Source organism: Mirounga angustirostris, unplaced genomic scaffold (assembly GCF_029215605.1).
Source record: "Mirounga angustirostris isolate CCGP_5_RB_7025 unplaced genomic scaffold, mMirAng1.0.hap1 SCAF_2, whole genome shotgun sequence".
In the NCBI taxonomy this organism is placed as follows: domain Eukaryota; kingdom Metazoa; phylum Chordata; class Mammalia; order Carnivora; family Phocidae; genus Mirounga; species Mirounga angustirostris.
Window position 1 is genome coordinate 34,296,977 of NW_026991710.1, and position 19,194 is coordinate 34,316,170.

Here is a 19,194-nt window from a genome sequence, read left to right on the forward strand (position 1 = left end):
GACTTTGCCATGTTTCTTTATGGAGACAAGGTCATCCTCTGACAATATTTCATTAGCCCTTTTCTTCAGCTTGTCTTCTTTACTCTTCTTTGTAATTTCTCCCCACCCTCCTTTTTGGAAAGCAAGATGGAAGGGATGCTCAGCTGGCTTAGACTGAGCCCTTTTTGCCAGCCCCAACGTGGGTCGTTCACATTCAGAAATCCTGTTTTCTCCTCACAGTGGATCTGCTGAAAGGTTGCCATCTCAACCTCATTTGAGATGAGGAAACTGAGGCACACACTGTAAGCAGCAGCGTCTGGACCGGGGCTGGCAAGGCAGCGCGGTGCGTGGCTAAGGGCAGATCTGGCGCCAGGCTGTCTGGGCTTGAATCCGGGCTTCAGTGCTCAGCAGCCGTGGGGACCCTCCTCCCCCTTCCTTCTCTCAGTGCCTTAAGGGCTTGATAATAGTCTATGTTACCAGGTTGGAATAGGGAATGAGTTAGTCAATGATTTGTAATGCACTCAGAGCAGTGCCTGGCACAATGCAAGTGCCATGTAAGTGTCGTAAAAGTAAATAAGCTGAAAGCTGTCTGACTCCAAAGCTGCTAATGGTGGAATTTCAGGCCTCCTTTTGTTCTGTTCCCCTATTAAAGCAGCAGAATTGGGCAAAAGCTAACCTTGGACTCTGAACAGGGAACAGAGACTTTGCTGCGGAGGCACCCACGGACTTCCTGCTCTGTCCAACCCCTCTTGCCAACAGCCGTTCTAAAATGTGAATCCATTTGCTTTAGGTTAGCCGAGAGCACTGAGCTCTTAGGTGCCAGCCCTGGGCTCACCAGTGGATGCCCATGCACTAAACCCCAGCCGAGGCCGGCGGCGCCCCCTTCCCCGCCTCAGGCCTGGCCTAGCCGAGGCCTCCCCCGTGTTGTCATTCCCACCTGGTTCCTTCCTTACCACACTCCAGTCATGCATGCTAGCCTTTGTGGGTTCCTCTCTCAAGGCCTTTGTACGCATCTGGAAATACTTCCCCGGATTGCTGCATGGTTAACGTCTCTCCCATTCATGTCATCACATCACCCTGCCTTGTCAGAAAAACCTTCCGTGATCACCAAATTGGGCTCCCAAGCAAAACAGGAGGCATGCTCAAGGAGAGCGGCTGAGAGTTTATTAGGACACCATTAGGAGGAAGTGGGCAGGGAGGGGAAACCACAATAAGCTGGGGAGGCCTTTACCACCACCTGGCCTGAGGCAATAGGTTGGGACAAGAGGAGACTGGGAACTTCAGAGAACCCAAGGACAGGCCCCAGACAGAGCTGTAGGCCTCAGAGGATTGGTGCGGCAGTCAATCTGCTAGACTTCTGCAGTAAGGGGCAGCATAAATACCCCACCTCCCTCTCCTCCATCCCCCTTGACCTCCTGCCTGCTTCCCATTCTTGGGGCCTGGACGGCACAGATCAGATCCGCCTCCCAGGAGAGGGGTGGAGAGGTAATCGGAAGTTAGCGACCACTCTCTCTTCCCAGGTCATAGTTTATTTTCTCTTTTATCTTCTTAACATACATGACTCTCCACAATCACCTTCTTTTGTTTTATGTTTATTGTCTGCCCGCCCCTGCCATCCCCTCTAGAATGTAGTTCTCTTGAGGGCATAGCCTTTGGAGTTTTCTATTTTTCTTTCTTTCTTTCTTTTTTTTTTTTTTTAAAGATTTTATTTATTTATTTGAGAGAGAGAGAACACATGAGAGGGGGGAGGGTCAGAGGGAGAAGCAGACTCCCCGCCGAGCAGGGAGCCCGATGCGGGACTCGATCCCGGGACTCCAGGATCATGACCTGAGCCGAAGGCAGTCGCTCAACCGACTGAGCCACCCAGGCGCCCCTGGAGTTTTCTATTTTTCTTTCTTTTTTCATCTCCAGGTCCCCAGCGCCAACCTCAGCGCCGGATATATAGCAGGCGCGCTGTAAATATGGGTTGAATGAATCAAAGGACTGGGTCATACAGAGCTTGAAGAGAAAAAGGCTTATAAGGGTGGTTTTTCTTTTTTTTCTTTTTTCTTACAAAAGAAAAAGAATCGGGTGATTGAACACTGCGTGGCGCCGGGGCCAGGCCTGCACCTCTTGCCCACAGTTCTGCGGCCGGGAGGCCGGCAGGTGCGGCGAGGCCCCGCTGCGGCCCCGCCGGCTCCCCCGGGGCTGTGTACGCCGCGGTGGGCGCGCGTCTCCCAGGCGTCAGCCGACCCGCTCGCCCGTCCGCAGCGGGCCCGGCGCGGGGACGTGCGGGGCGGCCGGCCGAGTCCCTCTCCAGGCCCCGCTGCGGGCAGGGAGGGAGACACCCAGTGCTCGCTCGCGGTTATTTTTAGTCGGTAGCTGAGATCCTCCCCCCCCCCGGGGGGGGATGCGGAGCGGCCAGAGAAAGTGCGGAGAGAGGGAGCTCCCGGCGCCTCCACGCTCGCTCCCGCCGGGACTCGGGGCGCGGCGGAGACCGGGCGGCGCAGGGAACAGTTGCCGCGGCGTCCTCCGGCGGCGCGCCGCTCTCCTCCGAGACCTGCGCCGGGCGGGGGCGGGGCGGGCAGGGGAGGGGAGAGCGGGCGGGCGGGAAGGGGCGGGGAGCGCGCTCCTGCGGCGGCGGCGGCGGCGGCCGTGCTCATCCCGGCGGCCCAGCGCTCGAGTGCACGCGGGGCTTCGCAAATGGCTTGTCCCGCTCTGGGTCTGGAAGCTCTTCAGCCTCTGCAGCCGGAGCCGCCCCCCGAGCCTGCTTTTTCGGAGGCGCAGAAGTGGATCGAGGTAGGTGCCCCTGGCTGGAGGGAGGCCTTGCAGGGGCGCCCGAAGCCACCGACCCGCGCACACGGACGACAGGTCCAGCCTCGCCTCCCCCCCACTTTCTTTGGCCAGCTGCTCCGAGTCACCCGCCCGGGCCTCGTCGGGCGAGCTGCGATGCCCTGGCGCCCTGGCGCGGGTCTCGGGCGAGGGTGGGCGGGAGTGAGGGACGCCGCAGTCTCGCAGTGCGCGTGGGGGGCACGAAGCGCTCTCCTGCGCCTGCATCCCTCCTGCTCGCCAGCCGCGCAAATCTCAGCTCCCGCCGCTTCCACGCGGGGCCAAGGGAAGCGCAGTGCCCGCAGAAGCGCCGCAAAGGCGCAGGAAGCGCGAGACCCAGAGTGCTGCGGCCACCGCATTTGGGGGGGTCCTGCTCCCCGTCCTACCTTCCGCCTTTTGACCCCCCCCCCCGCTCCTCCCGAGCGGAGTTGGCAGTGTGTCCACGGAAGCGCGTACCCACCAGAGCTTCTGGCTGTATTCCTGGCAGCGGGTCAGGTGTGAGGCTGGCCCAGCGCACAGGGCCGGGGAGCCTGCAAGACCCACCTGCGAGCGCGCCATCCGCATAGCCGCTGCCCAGCCTTTGGCAGCCCCCACTCCATGGCGGAGGCGGCGGGGCGGGCTCCCAGGTGCCGGGTCCCCGGCCCCGCTGGCATGTTTCACTTCTTAAATGACTCGGTGGCAGGCCAGGGAAATCACTGGAGCTCTCGGCTCAGTCCAGGAAGCGCTCGCTGGGTGATCCTGATTCTCGATGTCTATCTGTAGATAGATGCAGCTTGGTGGTTCTGCGCTCCCCAAATGACGCGTCTGCCGGGGATCAGGACGCTTGGAGGGCGCGAAGGGGGAAAGGTGACCCCCTGTGATCCGTGCAGGAGCCTCTATTTCGCCCAGAGGGCCTTTCTTGAGGCTTAGCGGAAGGCGAATTTGACCCTTTTCCTCAGGGACAGGCAGCCCTCCTTGCCCATAGTTCAGAGGAAGAAATGCACCGTTAAGTCATTGGCCCAGCAATGGTGAAGCCTGTTAGTACTCAGGCTGTCACTTGGTGAGCCCCCCCCCACCCCCCCCACCCCCCCCACCCCCGTTCTCAGGATGCTTCAGAGGTAACAGCCTAGGATGGAACAGATTTGAACCTGCTGAGTTGCCTGCAGAAACCACCCTCACTTACTGGGGCTCTAATGCTCCTGCAAGAGGCCTGCCCTTCCCAGGGTTAACCTGCTCCAAGCAAGAGTGTTTGGCAGAATTTAGAAACATCTATTTAAAAATAGGGTGAAAGAAACAGAAGATCAAACTTGAGGCTCTGTTGATAAAAGCCCCAATCATCTCTCTCATAATTTGATGGCTCATGACCAGATGAGAAAAAGACCTTGGCTTTTAATTTTTGATTTATGGCCGGAAAGGCTTGGGGTGTGACAGGTGCTCTCTGTGCTGCATACTTGGGCTCACAGGACACACAGGAGACGTTTGTATTCACCGGCTTAGTTGAGAGTTGGAGAGCTGTATTTTTCATGTTCTTGAACTTTAAAATTCTCAGGAGAGATTTTGGATGTGGATAGTAGGTGAGGGGAGGATATCAGAGCCCAGCAGTCTTGGAATTCTTGAAGGCAAGTGGTTTATCCTCAATATCCTTAATTGTAACATTAATATAGTCTACTTAGAAAATGGGTTGTCCTATAAATTACATGCAGGAAAGTGCACAAATCTTAAGCGCACATCTCCATGAATGTTCTCATATGTATATGTACAATGACAACCCCCACCTAGATCAAGATCTAAAATATCTCCTTCAGCCCAGAGGACCACAGTCTATTTTTAAGTGGTGGGATGTATTAGGCTAGATATTATGCAGTACAGGATATCAGCTTTTGTCCTGGTTCCACTGGTTTAAAAAAAAAAAAAAGAAGGGCTTCCTTAAGAAAGTAGAGCCCCCCTTAGGTGCTATAGACGGCCTGGCATTATTCGTGATACCTTGCAGGTATGCCCGTTTGAGAATGCGAAAACCGTGGGGCGTGCGTGGCTTTAGGACGGGGCGGCCTTGGCGCTCTGCTCTGCGCGTGCATTATTGAAGCGGCCTATCTCCTTTCAGTTGCGGAGTTTGGTTTCTGGGAAAGGAGAGCTTCCCCTCCCAGGCTGTATAAAAAGGTATTTGCTCCCGGGAGAGATAGTGACCTCCCTTTTTCCTTCCCGGAGGTCCCTCTTGAAATGTAAATGCCGCGTCTGCAAACCGGGGAGACCCGGGAGCCTTAACAGATGGTTTTGCGCGCAGTTGCCCGGTGAACAAAGATTCCGCGGCTAATATAGCAATACTGTAGTACTTAGAGCGAGCTGAATTCCTGGGTGGATTGTTATCTCGAGACAATTGCATCTCCTTTAGGGGCCCCATTGTCTTCGGCAACATCCTCATTGGAAGGGCTTTGTTTTTCACTTTTGTTCCGTCGGTGATTAAATTTCCCACAGGCTCCCTCCACCCCTCCCACCCCTTTGAGTAGTTAGGAATTTCACCCTTTCAGAAAAATGTTCCCTTGGGTGCAGCAGGTTAATAAACAAACTTTGCAGCTTGTCTTTCCTCCTCAGCCCTTGGTCTTCCTTGAGTCATGGGTTGGCCCGAAAAGATTCATTCTTAATAACGGCTCAAGGAACAAGCTCCCGGAGATCACTTGTTAGTGAGGCATTTCTCAGCCTTGGCTAGGGGAGGGGGGTGCGACTGGCAGGAAACGTGGGCCTGGGCACTGATATTCCCACCTCAGCCCACTCCCAGCTTCTGCCTTGGCTGGCAAAGGTGAGAGCCCAAATGGAGGTCACAGACCATGTGGGAGCAGCTCAGTAACACAGAACTTTTTTTTTTTTTTTTTTAAATAGCTGCAGAAGCAGGCTGCATGTCTTAATGTGGGTTCAGGAGACTCCTAAAGGAAACAGCAAAGTTCCAGTATTAATTGTGGCCACCAGCAGGCAGGGGCCTAACTTCCTTCCACATTCCTCTTCTAGAAGGCCTTCCTAAACAAAGGGGCAGTAAGGACTGCACAGGGATTAAGAGGTCAGACTTTGGAGCGGGGCAGCCTGGGTTTGAATCCTGGGTCTATTGCCTTCTAGCTGGGTGACCTTGGCCGGGCTGCGTTTCCTCCCCTTTTGGTTCTAAATTGTTTTCTTTGAAAGCTAGCTCTAGTCGTTAACAACAACAAAAATCACAAAGATACTGTTGAAAGCATGTGTAAAACACGGGCACCAAGAATAGCTTACCTACCTCTAGGAGTGCTGCGAGAGTTAAATAAGTTAGTATATTTTAAATGCTCAGAAGAGTCCCCAGTATTTAGGAAGTGCTGTCTAAGTAATAATGGTTGGCATTATTACCATTACCAACACTACTGCTCTTACCACCATCACCACTATCATCATTAACACTCCTGTGATTGCCATTATTACTGTTGTTCCTACAGCTGTTGGGGAAGAAAATCTTCAGAACCCTAAGTTTCTAACTGTAAAAAAATATAATTCAATTACCTACTCATCTCATTCCATTATCTTACCTTATGAGCTCCAGATACCTGGCCTAGAAGTTTAAGTAGATGCTATGTTACCTTGCGTTAAAAGAGATTTAGGGGTCAGAGCAAAACCAGTAATATCTACTTATAAAATGATCCTGGTGGTCCAGTCCATTAAGGCTTAGAAAATGATTCCTCAATATTACGTTGAATATTTGCGTTTACTGCAGAGTCTTTGTTACTGAACTCCAAGCAGAGCGCTCAATGCCTCTCTTCTTGCTGATGATCCAGCATTAAGTCATTATACAAATAGTGGCTGTCTGAATATTCATCTCAAATGTAGCAGTGTTTTGTTCACTAAAGTTGTATCTGCTACTGCTAGGAAAAAGAATAATTCCCCCCTTTATTTCCCTTCCTCCTCCTTCTCTTCCTTTCCTTTTCCCTTGATGATATCTGTTGAGTTACAGGAGTTTGTTAGTGGGTAGATGATTCTAATTTTCTTGGTAACCACTGCCCCCCCCCCCCCCCCCCCCCGCCTCTCTGCCCACAGCAGTATTTATCTGTTCTAATCTGTAGTTCTTCTCTGCAGTGCCAAACACTTTCTGGAGGAACAGATGTCCCTTCAACTTAGTTTCAGTTGTGATTTGGAACAGGTTGACAGGCCTTTGGGGAGGGGTTGGAAATTTCAACCCAACTTAGCCTTGCTTCTCAACGTAAGAAGTCTCTGGACTCTTTAACCTTAATCATAGCGTGCCTCTGGGGCTTGGTGCTGAATATAATCTTATTTGTGACCTAATCCATATTTCACATGAGTGGGGAGTTGTGCCGGGAGGGATCAGTTCATCATTTTGGGTCATTTCCACTTGCCCATATAGAATTGTTTTCTTATTCAACTGGGACCTGATTTTGAAGATTAAAAGCACCGAGGGTACCTTTGCTGTCCAAAGCTGAACGGATGTGGTATTGTTTGGCAATAGGGAAAATTTGTGAGTAGTCTTTGAGAACCTAACATTTAGTGGCAGGTAACATACGATATTTGCAATGTCATGACGAGTGAACATGTGCCATAAGTTAGTCATTCAAATTCTCCACCTCTGGGGGGACTTGATGATTCTTACGTGTTTTCAATACCACGGAGATGTAAGTTGGCATGTGGCTCTCTCCAGCATCGCACGGGGAGCTGAGGAAGAGGGAGAAAACCTTTTCTGGCTGGACCATGGAAAGGAGTAGTGGTCTGAATAGATATGTAAATCAGAGCAGGCAGCATCTTTCTCACAAGGACATTTAAATAATCTGGCCTGTTTGTATACAAGAGCCCCTATGACACAATGCGGTCACGTGGTAGGAGAACAGTGTGGTCCCACAGATTTGGGGAAGAGGGAAACGGAATGGGAGGAGGAGCCGGCACTTCTTGCCCCAGCATCTCCCTGGAAACCGAGTTTGCAGTGAGCCAGCTCCGAATGCGAGACTGAGCTCTGGCCACCAAGAAGGGGCAGGGTGGGGCCTGTGTCCCCAGCAACTGGATTTCTTGGCCCTCTGCTCTCCGCTGAGGGATGACAATGGAGCCATGATGCAGACATCTGGCCGTGATTCCGTGGGTGGCAGTCAGTGCTAGGTGGGACCAGGCAGCTCCTGGAAATTGGCCTGGCAGCTTCTCTTTCTGCTCTGAACCATTCTGAAATTTAAGAGTGTAGTTAGGACTCACATGGTAATGATAATGATGGTAATGAAACCAATGCTCATGATGATAAAAGCTGATATTTATTGAGTGCTTACTGTGTGCCAGGCACTGGGCTAAGAAGTCTATGTCTGAATGAATCCCTTATAAATAAGTACTACTACTACTATCCCCATTTACAGATGAGAAAATTGAGGCCCTGAGAAATTAAGTATCTTGCCCAAACTTTCAAGTAAGTGGCAGAACTAGGACTTCATTAAAGCACACTTTCTTACCTTTTATGAATATATACATTGTTAGATACCCCAAATCTATAGTTGAGGAAATTGGGGCTTTCAGGAATTAGCAAACCCCCCTAGAGTCACCGAGTCAGTGAGTACTTGTTAGAGTCAGGATTTAAATCCAGGCTGGCTGACTTTGCAGCCCTTGTTATCTGATCCCTTATATTTCTTCCCACATTAGGACCAGGTGTAAAAACTCTGGTAAGGACTGAGCTTCTTGTTTCTCTGACTGCAGAGGCTCGCCCCGTTGTGGGTTTCAAAAGGTGTGGGTCCCTAGACCATTCGCCATGGCTTGTCTCTTTCAAATATGGGTGCGAAGCGGTGTCTCTTCTCCGCGCTGATGTGTTTAAGCGCCGTTGGTGCATCTGTCTGAGGCCTTTACCGCAGCTCCTTCACCTTCACCTGAGAGTGGTCCCGTCTGGCCAAGATCTCACCTGGGAACAGTTTTGTTGTTGAGTTCAGCCAAGAGGCATGTCCTTGCAAGAGAGGAGATTGGCAGTCTCTCCTGCAGGTATCCACATCCCATCCTAAAGAACTGAAGGGTCAGAACAAAGCAGCTCTGTGACTTCTGGGAATCTTGGCTTGTACTCGGCATCCCAGTTACCTGCCTTCCAGTCTAACCTTAATCATTTGGGCCTTTATTTTCATGGTTGAGGACTGAATCAGTTAACACTAGTTGACAAAACAGCTCTCACTGGATCTAGATTTTCTTTCTTTTTAAAAAAATATCTTATTTATTTATTTATTTATTTATTTATTTATTTATTTATTTATTTATGAGAGAGAGAGAGAATCTGAAGCATACTCCGCACTGAGCACAGAGCCTGGCGCAGGGCTCGATCCCACGACCTCGAGATCATGACCTGAGCCAGAACCAAGAGTCGGTCGCATCACTGATGGAGTCACCAAGGCGCCCCTAGATTTTCTTTTTAAGCCCAGTTTACTCTTTGGTGGTTCAGAAAAATGTGCAAAAAATTTTATAATATTTCCCCTCATTTGTTCCTAAGTATGTGTGTGTGTTTACATTTGAAGCAAAAGAAAGGTATCAGATACCATCTCTTTGGGGTGGAGAGTTGGGTGGGAAAAAGGATGACTTCAGTGCAGTCAAATGAGGAAAGGAAAGGATAAAAGACCTTTGTTTTTAAGTGATTGAGAAATATAAAAATAGTCTAAATTAGAGGGTTACTAGATGATACAGGAAAAAAAAATAGTCCTTAAAAAAGTGACAAAATATTGGAAAAACTTCTGCCTGGGACATGAGGAGATGTTCTATCTCTTTCTACAAGGAAGAATGATGTCATGCAGTTCAGTTCTGCTGTGATAAAATTCCATGTTTGCAGTGTTGAAAACAACACTCCCAAAGAGATGTCCTCATGAAGCTAACCCTGATGGGATGGCCGTTGTATCTCAGGGAATTATCTTTAACATAGGGAGAAAAAATGAGGTGACATAGTCTTGTGACCTGCACCTAAGGAATATCTTGGTGGATATCTTTCCCCACTAAACTTATGTTGCCAGCAGAACTGCATCCTTGTATCTATGATGGGACCTTAAGAACAAAGTATTGGTTAGGCTGAGAAAGCTCCATGTTTCCACTGCTCTGCATTCTGCCTGTGATAGTTACCATGCTGTAGCTAGTACAGGATGCAGCTTGGCCACCTGGTCAACCATAGAATTTAGAGACCTACCCCACCCACCTATCCCTAAATAGCCCATTAGGAGGCTATGTAAGAATAGACCTGCACTTGTTTTTTTAAAGTAAATGTCAAGGGCAAAGGCTTGTGGCATTTTTATTTCCATGACCCAATACTGTTATAAAAAAAATTCCTCAGCCTGATTTTTCTTACCAAGGGATTGAAGTTTTGTTTATTGTGCTGAGTACACAGTTCTCTTTTCCTTCCCTGATAAACATTTAAAAAGAATGACACTCAAACCATTATCTTCTTCTAATGGGAAACTGAAGGAAGGCTAGGAGAGGCTCAGCCAAATTGTTTAAAATATGAAAATAATTATTTGGGACACTTGGTTATCACTCATTTGTAAGTTCACTTCAGTGTAAACACTAAAAATAAGCATACAGTGAAAATAAACATTAATGTGTGAACGTGTTTTAAACAAATTAAAAAATCTGTTTCCTGGAAAGTAGTTACTAAGCCCCAACAATGTGCCAGGCATAGTGCTGACAACCAGGGTTAGATGGTGAATAACAGAAACCTAATTCCCACCCACATGAAGTGCACAATGTTGTATGTGTGTATGTGTGGGAGCTTAAACTAAAACACACAATTACAAATTGGGATAAGTACTATGAAAACAAAGAATGGGGGGCTTAAGAGAAAAGTACTTGAGGCAGACAAGGACTCAGTGAAAGTAGTATTTAAGCTAAGACCATTGAAGGGTGCTGAGCCGGAGAATTAGATGGATGCAGATTTATTGAGACAAGGGCTTGCATGTACATACAACACATGTTTTATTGTGATTATGCTTTTAAAAAAAGGTAGAATAGGAACACCATTAAAGTTCTCCAGATGTATTGAAGGTGTGTGCATGTGGGTGGGAGGGGGCAGGGAAAGGGGCTGAGTCAGAAGTTCTTGAATATTCTTGCAAGCTACTCAGAGTAGGGTTTGCATCATGATCCACTGCACCTCTTAGGACCCAGGCACAGATAAATCAAGACCTCCTCTTATAGGAGAAATGGCAGAGAGGATCTTGGGATTTATTTTTTGAGCATGGACTCTGGGATTGAAATTCTTCTTCTTTTTTTTTTTAAGATTTTATTTATTCATTTGACAGAGAGAGAGAGAGAGCGAGCACAAGCAGGGGAAGCAGCAGAGGGAGAGGGAGAGGGAGAGGGAAAAACAGACTCCCCGCTGAGCAGGGAGCCTGACGCAGGGCTCGATCCCAGGGCCCTGGGCCAAAGGCAGATGCTTAACCAACTGAGCCACCCAGTCACCCCTGGGATTAAAATTCTTATACAAAGTAGGGGCTATAGAAGCTGTACTCCACTCCGAGGTAAGAGGCTTGCAAGAAGCCTGCCTGCCTTTCAGTGAGTGAGCGGAGCGATTTTGTATAAGACTTTGGGTGATGACCTATAGATGTCCTCTAATTTGGGAACTTGCCCCAGATGCCTCTAAAAGAAGGGACTTTATAAGCTAATAAAGTCATGTGCCATATGGGAACCCCAGAAGTTGTAAACTCTGGAGGTCTGTGACTTTGGTTTCTTTCAGCACTTGAACCCATCACCCCTATACCCCACTTCCTCATGGTTCAACATGGCTGCTAGAGACTCATCATCACATCATCTTTCAAGAAAGTAGGATGGAGGAATAAAAAATGAAGACTACATAAGACACCTTCTAGAAAATTCTTCCCAATACTTCTGCTTATGTTCTATTGCCTAGATTTTCAATAACATGGCCACTCCTAGTTGCAGGGGAGGCTTCAGTGTCCTCAGGTCATACTCTGGGTTCTATTCCTCGGAAGAAATGGGAAAATGGCTGTTGAGCTAAGGGGACCCTGGGATGTCCTTTCTCCACTTCTCCAGGGACAGATTCTTTCCAGACAGAGCTTAAATATGTCTGCCTCTGAAGCAGACTCCCTGATTCCTCTAAGCCCATTAATCCCTCCTCCTCTGTGCAAACCTGGCATTTAGTATCCACCTCTGTTAGAAACGTTGTCATGTATCATTGTAACGAATATATTGTTGGGTGGGATCTGCCCCCCTTTGGTAAACCCCAGGGCTCTTGTGGCCAAGGACTGGGACTTAGTCATTGTCCCCATTCCTCCTCAGTCTGATCCCCACTGGAGCCCCATGGCTACATTACCCATGGCCCGAAAGGTTTCTCAGGGAGCCTGTGCTCAGCTACAATGGCCTGATTGGCACTTGGACTCTGCCATGGCAGAGAAAATAGACTCTGTTGCTGCCCTGACAGGAAGCAAAGTTGTTTTTTTTTTTTTTTTTTTAAAGACTGATTAAAAAAAGCAGTTTACCCGGTGGTTGCCTGGAGATAGTCAGTGATTGGACGCTTGGAAAGTGATTTCACTGTTGGCTCTTAGGCAGGTGATATCAGTTGAAGGAATGACTTAAGAGGCCAACTTTCCCCTCAGGTTGGACTGGTGTGGGGCTCACAGTTCCTGTCTGCAGAGTTGGAGAGCAAACCTCTCTGTTCTTTAAATAAACATGCCCCCCCCCAGCATTTTCACCTGGGACTCTCACCTTTTTTTCTCCTACCTCAAAGTAGTCAGCTTCCTCTCTCTTACCTGTTGTGGGGGTGCAGATAATTCCCACCTCTTAGTATGAAAGAAAGATCAGAGTACTTCAACTTACAGGATATCCAAAAACGTTATGGCCGAGGTCACAGAGATTGCTGCCTATGTTCTCTTCTAGGATTTTGATGGATTCCTGTCTCATATTTAGGTCTTTCATCCATTTTGAGTATATTTTTGTGTGTGGTGTAAGGAAATGGTCCACTTTCATTCTTCTACATGTGGCTGTCCAATTTTCCCAACACTATTTGTTGAAGAGACTGTCTTTTTTCCATTGGACATTCTTTTCTGCTTTGTCGAAGATTAGTTGATCATAGAGTTAAGGGTCCATTTCTGGGTTCTCTATTCCGTTCCATTGATCTATGTGTCTGTTTTTGTGCCAGTACCATACTGTCTTGATGATTACAGCTTTGTAATAAAACTTGAAGTCGGGAATTGTGACACCACCAACTTTGGTTTTCTTTCTCAACATTCCTTTGGCTATTCGGGGTTTTTTTCTGGTTCCATACAAATTTTAGGATTATTTGTTCCAGCTCTGTGAAAAAAGTTGATGGTATTTTGATAAGGATTGCATTGAATATATAGATTGCTCTAGGTAGCATAGACATTTTCACAATATTTGTTCTTCCAATCCATGAACATGGAATGTTTTTCCATTTCTTTGTGTCTTCCTCAATTTCTTTCATGAATGTTCTATAGTTTTCTGAATACAGATCCTTTGCCTCTTTGTCTAGATTTATTCCTAGGTATCTTATCGTTTTTGGTATGAGGAATTTTTATTATAATGGTAACCTGTATGAGTTCTTACTAGGTTAAGTATTTTTTAAAAGGAGAATATCCCATAAAAGCTAATGGCCAGTAACTGGTATTAATAAATGACCACACCTATGACCACCAATTGTCATGACCCAATGGAAACACTGAGAAATAGCATCCTTTCTGCCTTTCCTGCAGAAAATTTACAAAGGAGCTTTTGGAGCTGAATGTTGTCATCAACCAACAGATGTGGTTGCCTCCTGTTTCCGCAGAGACCTTACAAGATGTCATAAATAGGAGGGGTGGGTGACAAGTGGAGCCTGATTCATCGTGTTGCAAGAGTTGACAGACTGTGATAACATAAAGTGATAAAGTGGCTAGTTCAGTGCCAAATAAAAATAGTAATAGTTAACATATTTCTAGACCACTTATGTGCCATTGCTAGTCTGGGCCCTTGTTTGAGTTAATGGGAAGATCGATCTATCTATCTCACACCTGGCACAGTGCCTGGTACATAAGGTAAGCACCGTTTTATGCCAATTTTACAGATGAGAAAACTTGCATACAGTTAACTGATTTGCCTGGTGTCATGTAACTAATAAGTGGCAGAGTTAGAATTTGTACCCAGGCAATCCTGTTCCAGAGCTTGAGCTTGGGCTGGTGACTGCTGCGCTTTAGAAGTAAAAACAAAACCTCTAAAAATCATGATCCCAAGTAACTCTCTAACCAAGCAGATGACCTGCCCCTCCCTCTCTCCCTCCTCTTTCCCTTAACAGCTGTTTATTGAACATCTTCTTTGTGCATGGTACAAAGTTGCTAGGAAACAGTTTTATTTGTGCTAGTAATTCTCAGTGTTCTTTCTGCTTTTGTCAGTGTTCTGGTTACAAAATTGAATGGGATTTGAGCCTTCTGCCTGAACTCTATATTTTCCATAAGCCCTGTTATTTTTTAGTGTGTGATTTTTCAAAATACAAGGTTGTTGGTTATTTGTCTTACTTTGGGACATTGTTTATTCATTTTCAGGAATGTGTGTATTGTTTTATAGTAGAGATACTTGGATTTTAATGTGTTTTGCAGACTTACTGTCTTTCACTCTCATGTTCATACGTACAGCTGTAACCTGGGAATCTGGGATCTTGGTCATAAGGAAACTTTTTTAGGAACGTCACCTTTCCTATCCACTGTCGGAAGACCTTGGGCACTCAGTAGTATGTGAGATAACTATGGCTCCTGCCCTTGTGGGGTTACATGCCACTGTGAAAGATAAAGATGGACCCAGAACAGGGAATTCCATGTGGGGATACATGTTCAGAAAGGGGAGAGCAGGTTGTGTGGACTGTGGAGAGGCTGGAACCATCTTTGGGCAGGCCTCTGAGGAGGTTCTGTTTAAGCTGAGACCCAAAGGATGAGCGGGAACTGGCCAGGCAAAAAGGAACAGGATGTGTGAACACTCTGAAGGAAGAGACAAAGGAGCTGAGTAAGGCAGGAGTGTTGGGAGTCAGGGTGACTGAGGTGCGGAATGTAGCTGCAGTAGGTAGAGGGAGGGCTGCTCAGCTCTCGGGCAGAAGGTAGGGGTCCTCAGTGCTGCCTGGCCTGAGCCTGGGGCCACACATGGCTCTCTCTTGGAGGTGGGATCTTCTCCAGACTCCCTCATAGTCCATGACAAGTTTTTGAGGGCTTGTAGCCTGGCTGGCCCTGTTCTAAGCATTTCATTTCTTACCCACCCTGTGAACTAGGTTCAAACTCTTTTCATTTCCACTTTATAGAGAAACAAGTAAAGTCACACAGTCATTAGATGGTGGAGCTGACCTTCAAACCCAGGCAGCCTGGCTGCTTGACCTGTGCTGGTAACCACCATGCTATGGGGTGTGATACAGGCTCTTCTTCACCAAGGGCATCCTTGGGGGATAGCAGTGAGGGGAAGCATAGTGAGGAGTGTGGGGTGGGGTGGGCAGATGCCTAAGGATGCGGGAGGCCAGTGTTGGCCTTAGACGTGCTTTCAGTATTTTTAAAGAAACCCCCCAAAATGAATCTCTTCACCCAATACACTGCTTGATAGTTGCTGCCACCTGGAAAGGAGAGAACTCTTACCCAAAGGAGGCTCTAGGCATGTTCCCAGCCCACATTCTAATGCAGAGGGGGACTCTGGGCCCCAAGTGGCCGGATGGACCCTGTTGTTGTTCTGATATGGTAGGTCACTGACTTTTAACTACCATCAAGAGTCATGAATTGTATGATGGTAAAATTTTTTTTTCATTCATTTGGCTTTATATGAGTGTATGTTTCATAATTTTCTCATTCAAATTTTGTGTGTGTGTGTTTTAGTTGGTATTCTGATGGTTACAACCAACAGAAATCCAACCCAAACTGGCTTTAGAAAAGAAGATGGTTTATTGGCTCATTGGGAGTCTGGAGGTAGACCCCTGCTTCATAAAAAGATGTCTTAGCAGCCAAATGTTATCAGTGAGGACAAGGATTCTCTCAGCCATTCACTGAGCTGTGCATTCTGGGACTTTGTGCTCAGGATTTACACAGTGCATCAACACCTGTGGTACCCCATCCCGGAAAGTCTAGGCTTCTCCAGTTGGGGGCTGGCTGGGCAAGAACAGTTCCGGTCCTCATATTCTCTTTATACCCTCTAGGCAAAAGAAGGGGACACATCCCCCTTCTGTGATCAACAGGGGAACAGACAAGTTGATTAGCTTAAGCCAAACAGGGTCCGCCCTGGTCCATCTCTAACAAAGATTCTGGCTGGTATCCAATAACAAAGCGCTGAGTTCCCTAAAGTAAAATCTGGGAAGTAGGCATTGAGGAGGCCAACAAAATTACCAACATTTTAATTAGAATGTGATAGTATATAGGAATGCACACACAGGGGTGGTAAGACTATAGAGGAAAGCAAGGAAATAATTAAAAAACTCAGAACAGTGACAACTTCCTGGAAGTGAGTTTGAGGGTTATAATCTGGGAATGGTTAAAAAAAATAGGGCATTAATAGGTTGTTTTATTCCAATTTTTATAAGGCTAGGAAAGGGTCAGTTTTTAAGATGTCATTGAATGCCAGGTGCTCAACCAAGCACCTAATTGGTTCTACTAGGTATAAAAATGCGATTGAATGAATCAGATTGATTTCGAAGTGTTGTTAAAAAAATAATACAATCCACACAACTCAGTAGCAAAAAACCCAAAAAATCCAATTAAAAAATAAGCAGAGGACCTGAATAGAGACTTTTCCAAAAAGGACCTGCAAGCAGCCAACAGGTACATAAAAAGGTGCTTGACATCACTAATCCTCAGGTAAAAGCAAATCAGAGCCACGATGAGGTATTACCTCATACCAGTTAGCATGCTATTGTCAAAAAGATAAGAAATAATAAGTGTTGGTGAGAAAGTAGAGGAAAGAGAACACTTGCACACCTCTAGTGGGATGTAATATGAGAAACAGTATAGAGGTTTCTCAAAAATTAAAAATAGAATTACCAGGGGTGTCTGGGTGGCTCAGTCCATTAATTGTCCTGACTCTTGATCTCAGCTCAGGTCTCAATCTCAGGGTTGTGAGTTCAAGCCCCATGTTGGGCTCCACACTGGGCATGGAGCCTATAAATGAATGAATGAATGAATGAATGAATGAACTGGGCATGAAACCTATAAATGAATGAATGAATGAATGAATAAATAAATAATAAAAAAATAGAATTACCATATGACCCAGTAATTCTACTTCTGAGTATATACCCAAAGAAAATGAAAACAAGATATCAAAGAAATATCTGCACTCCCATGTTTAGTGCAGCATTATTCACACTAAGGAAGATATGGAAACAATCCAAGATAAAGAAAGATACGGTGAATTAAGGAGGGCACGTGTTGTGATGAGCATTGGGTGTTATATGCAACTAATGGATCGTTGAACACTATATCAAAAGCTAATGATGTACTAAATGCTGGCTAACTGAACATAATAAAAAAAAGAAGAAACAAAAGAAAGATATGGTGTATTATATATATGTAAGTGTGCATATATATATAGTGTATATATGTATTATACACATATCTAGGTTTCTATATGTATATTATACACACACATACATACATATAATGGAATATTATGCAGCCATGAGAAAGAAGGAAATCCTGCTGTTTGTGACAACATGGATGGAGATTGAAGGCATTGTGCTAAATGAAATAAGCCAGACAGAGAAAGACAAATACTGCATGGTATTACTTATATGTGGAATCTTATAAAAGAAAAAAAAGTTAAAGTCATAGAAACAGAGAGTAGAAAAGTGGCTGCCAGGGGCTGGGGGTAGAGGAAATAGGGAGAGGTTGGTAAAAGGGTACAAACTTTAGCTGTAAGATAAATAAGGTCTGAGGATCTAAAGTATAACATAGTTCCATAGTTGATAACACTGTGTTGTATCACTGAAATTTGCTAAGAGAGAAGAATTTAAATGTTCTCATATATATATTCTCATATGTATGTGCTCATATCTACCATGTATTTGTGTTTCTGTAATACATAAAAATAAATATGTGAGGTGATGGAATGTATTAATAGCTAGATGAGAGGAATTCTTTTACAATGTAGATATATATCAAATTATCACACTGTACACTTTAAATGTCTTACAATTTTATTTGTCAGTTATACCTCAACAAAGCTGAAGAAAAAAGAAGCTAGAAAGGTCCATCCTGGGTACTGCAGTTTTCCTTTCTTCCCAATATATATGGACCTTGATACTTGCTAAGTTATCAAACAGCAGCTTTTAAAACATGTTTGAAATGAAAATATTCAATAGTAGAATCTGATTTGTTTTCCCCATTTAACTCCATATGCCTCAGGTAAGCATGTCTTTTTTGAAGCCCGAAGCCTAGAAATAGCCAAACCACACAGTTGCCGTTCACTGGACGCGCAGGCCCGGAGCATATTCGGCTCTGGGCCTGTGCACTCCCCAGGCATGCGGGCCCTTCTAAAAGTGGATACAGCGGCTGTCGCCCACTGATCCTCTGGTTGAGTGACCCAGATTGGCACAGCGCAGCTGGGTCCTATGCAAAGCCAGTGCGGGAAGGAGGAGGGTAAAAATAAAAACTGGTTGGGCAGCTTAGATGGGGTCAGGGTACTTGAAAGCTCACTGGTTACTTTGCTGGTCCTTGGTCAGATTTTCACTTCATTGCTATTGTTGAAGGGGGTGATGGTATTTAGAATGATGGGTTTCTCGTTTCTTAGATTGGGTAAAATAGTTCCATACAGCACAGCAAAATAGAGTCTGGGGTGCTTTTTCTTTACATAGAAAATATGTTTTTTGAGTTTAGAACATTTGCCCTTGATAGGAGTTTCTTATTTATCTCATTATTCAAGATACATGTCTTCAATAAACTTTTTTTCCAAAGGCATCCCTTTTATGGAGTTACTCTTTGACATAAGACCCCCCTAATCCCCCCCCTTTTTTTTGGTTAATACAATGAAATGAGCCTGTCATTATAGAGTTTTTTTAAAAAAAATATAGTTTTCTTTGGAATCTAAAAAAAAAAAAAAAAGAGTAACTGTTTAAGTATGATGTCAATGATCCAACCAGAATAGTTTTTCAGTCCTGCCGTTCTTTGGAATTTTGACCTTTGTGTTTTTAAAGTATGATTTGCTAATTTTTAAGACTCTGGTCCCTATTATTAGAAATATTGAGATTTTATTTTTGGCGTTTGATGAAGAGATTTTTTTCTTTTAGTGCTAAAGCAGCTTCCATATAATGTTTTCCTCATTACTGATAGCTGTGAACTATGTGCATTTTTTTTCTCCCCTCCTCCTATATGCTTTGTGGCTTTTAAGGTAAGCATCTGTCTGGGATCTGTAGACCGAAATTAAATCCCCAAATGGCCTTTGCCTTACAATAGCCATTATAAGGGATATTAAATATTTATATTTAAAATATATGAGAAATATGGGTATAAGTTATTT

General features: G+C 45.7%; 1 protein-coding gene across 13 annotated transcripts in view; it reads left to right on the forward strand.

Annotated features, from left to right (window-relative positions):
* The first annotated feature begins 2,562 nt into the window (after positions 1-2,562).
* LIMCH1 (LIM and calponin homology domains 1) overlaps positions 2,563-19,194 on the forward strand; it is a 321,642-nt gene continuing 305,010 nt past the window's right edge. For 6 of the 13 annotated variants that reach the window (XM_045881245.3, XM_045881247.3, XM_045881246.3 and 3 more), the window contains exon 1: positions 2,567-2,757. In XM_045881245.3, coding sequence (XP_045737201.1) covers positions 2,662-2,757 — 96 coding nt within the window. In that variant the 5' untranslated portion in view covers positions 2,567-2,661. Of the gene's footprint in view, positions 2,758-19,194 lie in introns of all 13 variants that reach the window. The other 7 variants (XM_045881234.3, XM_045881236.3, XM_045881235.3 and 4 more) reach the window with 2 other exon arrangements.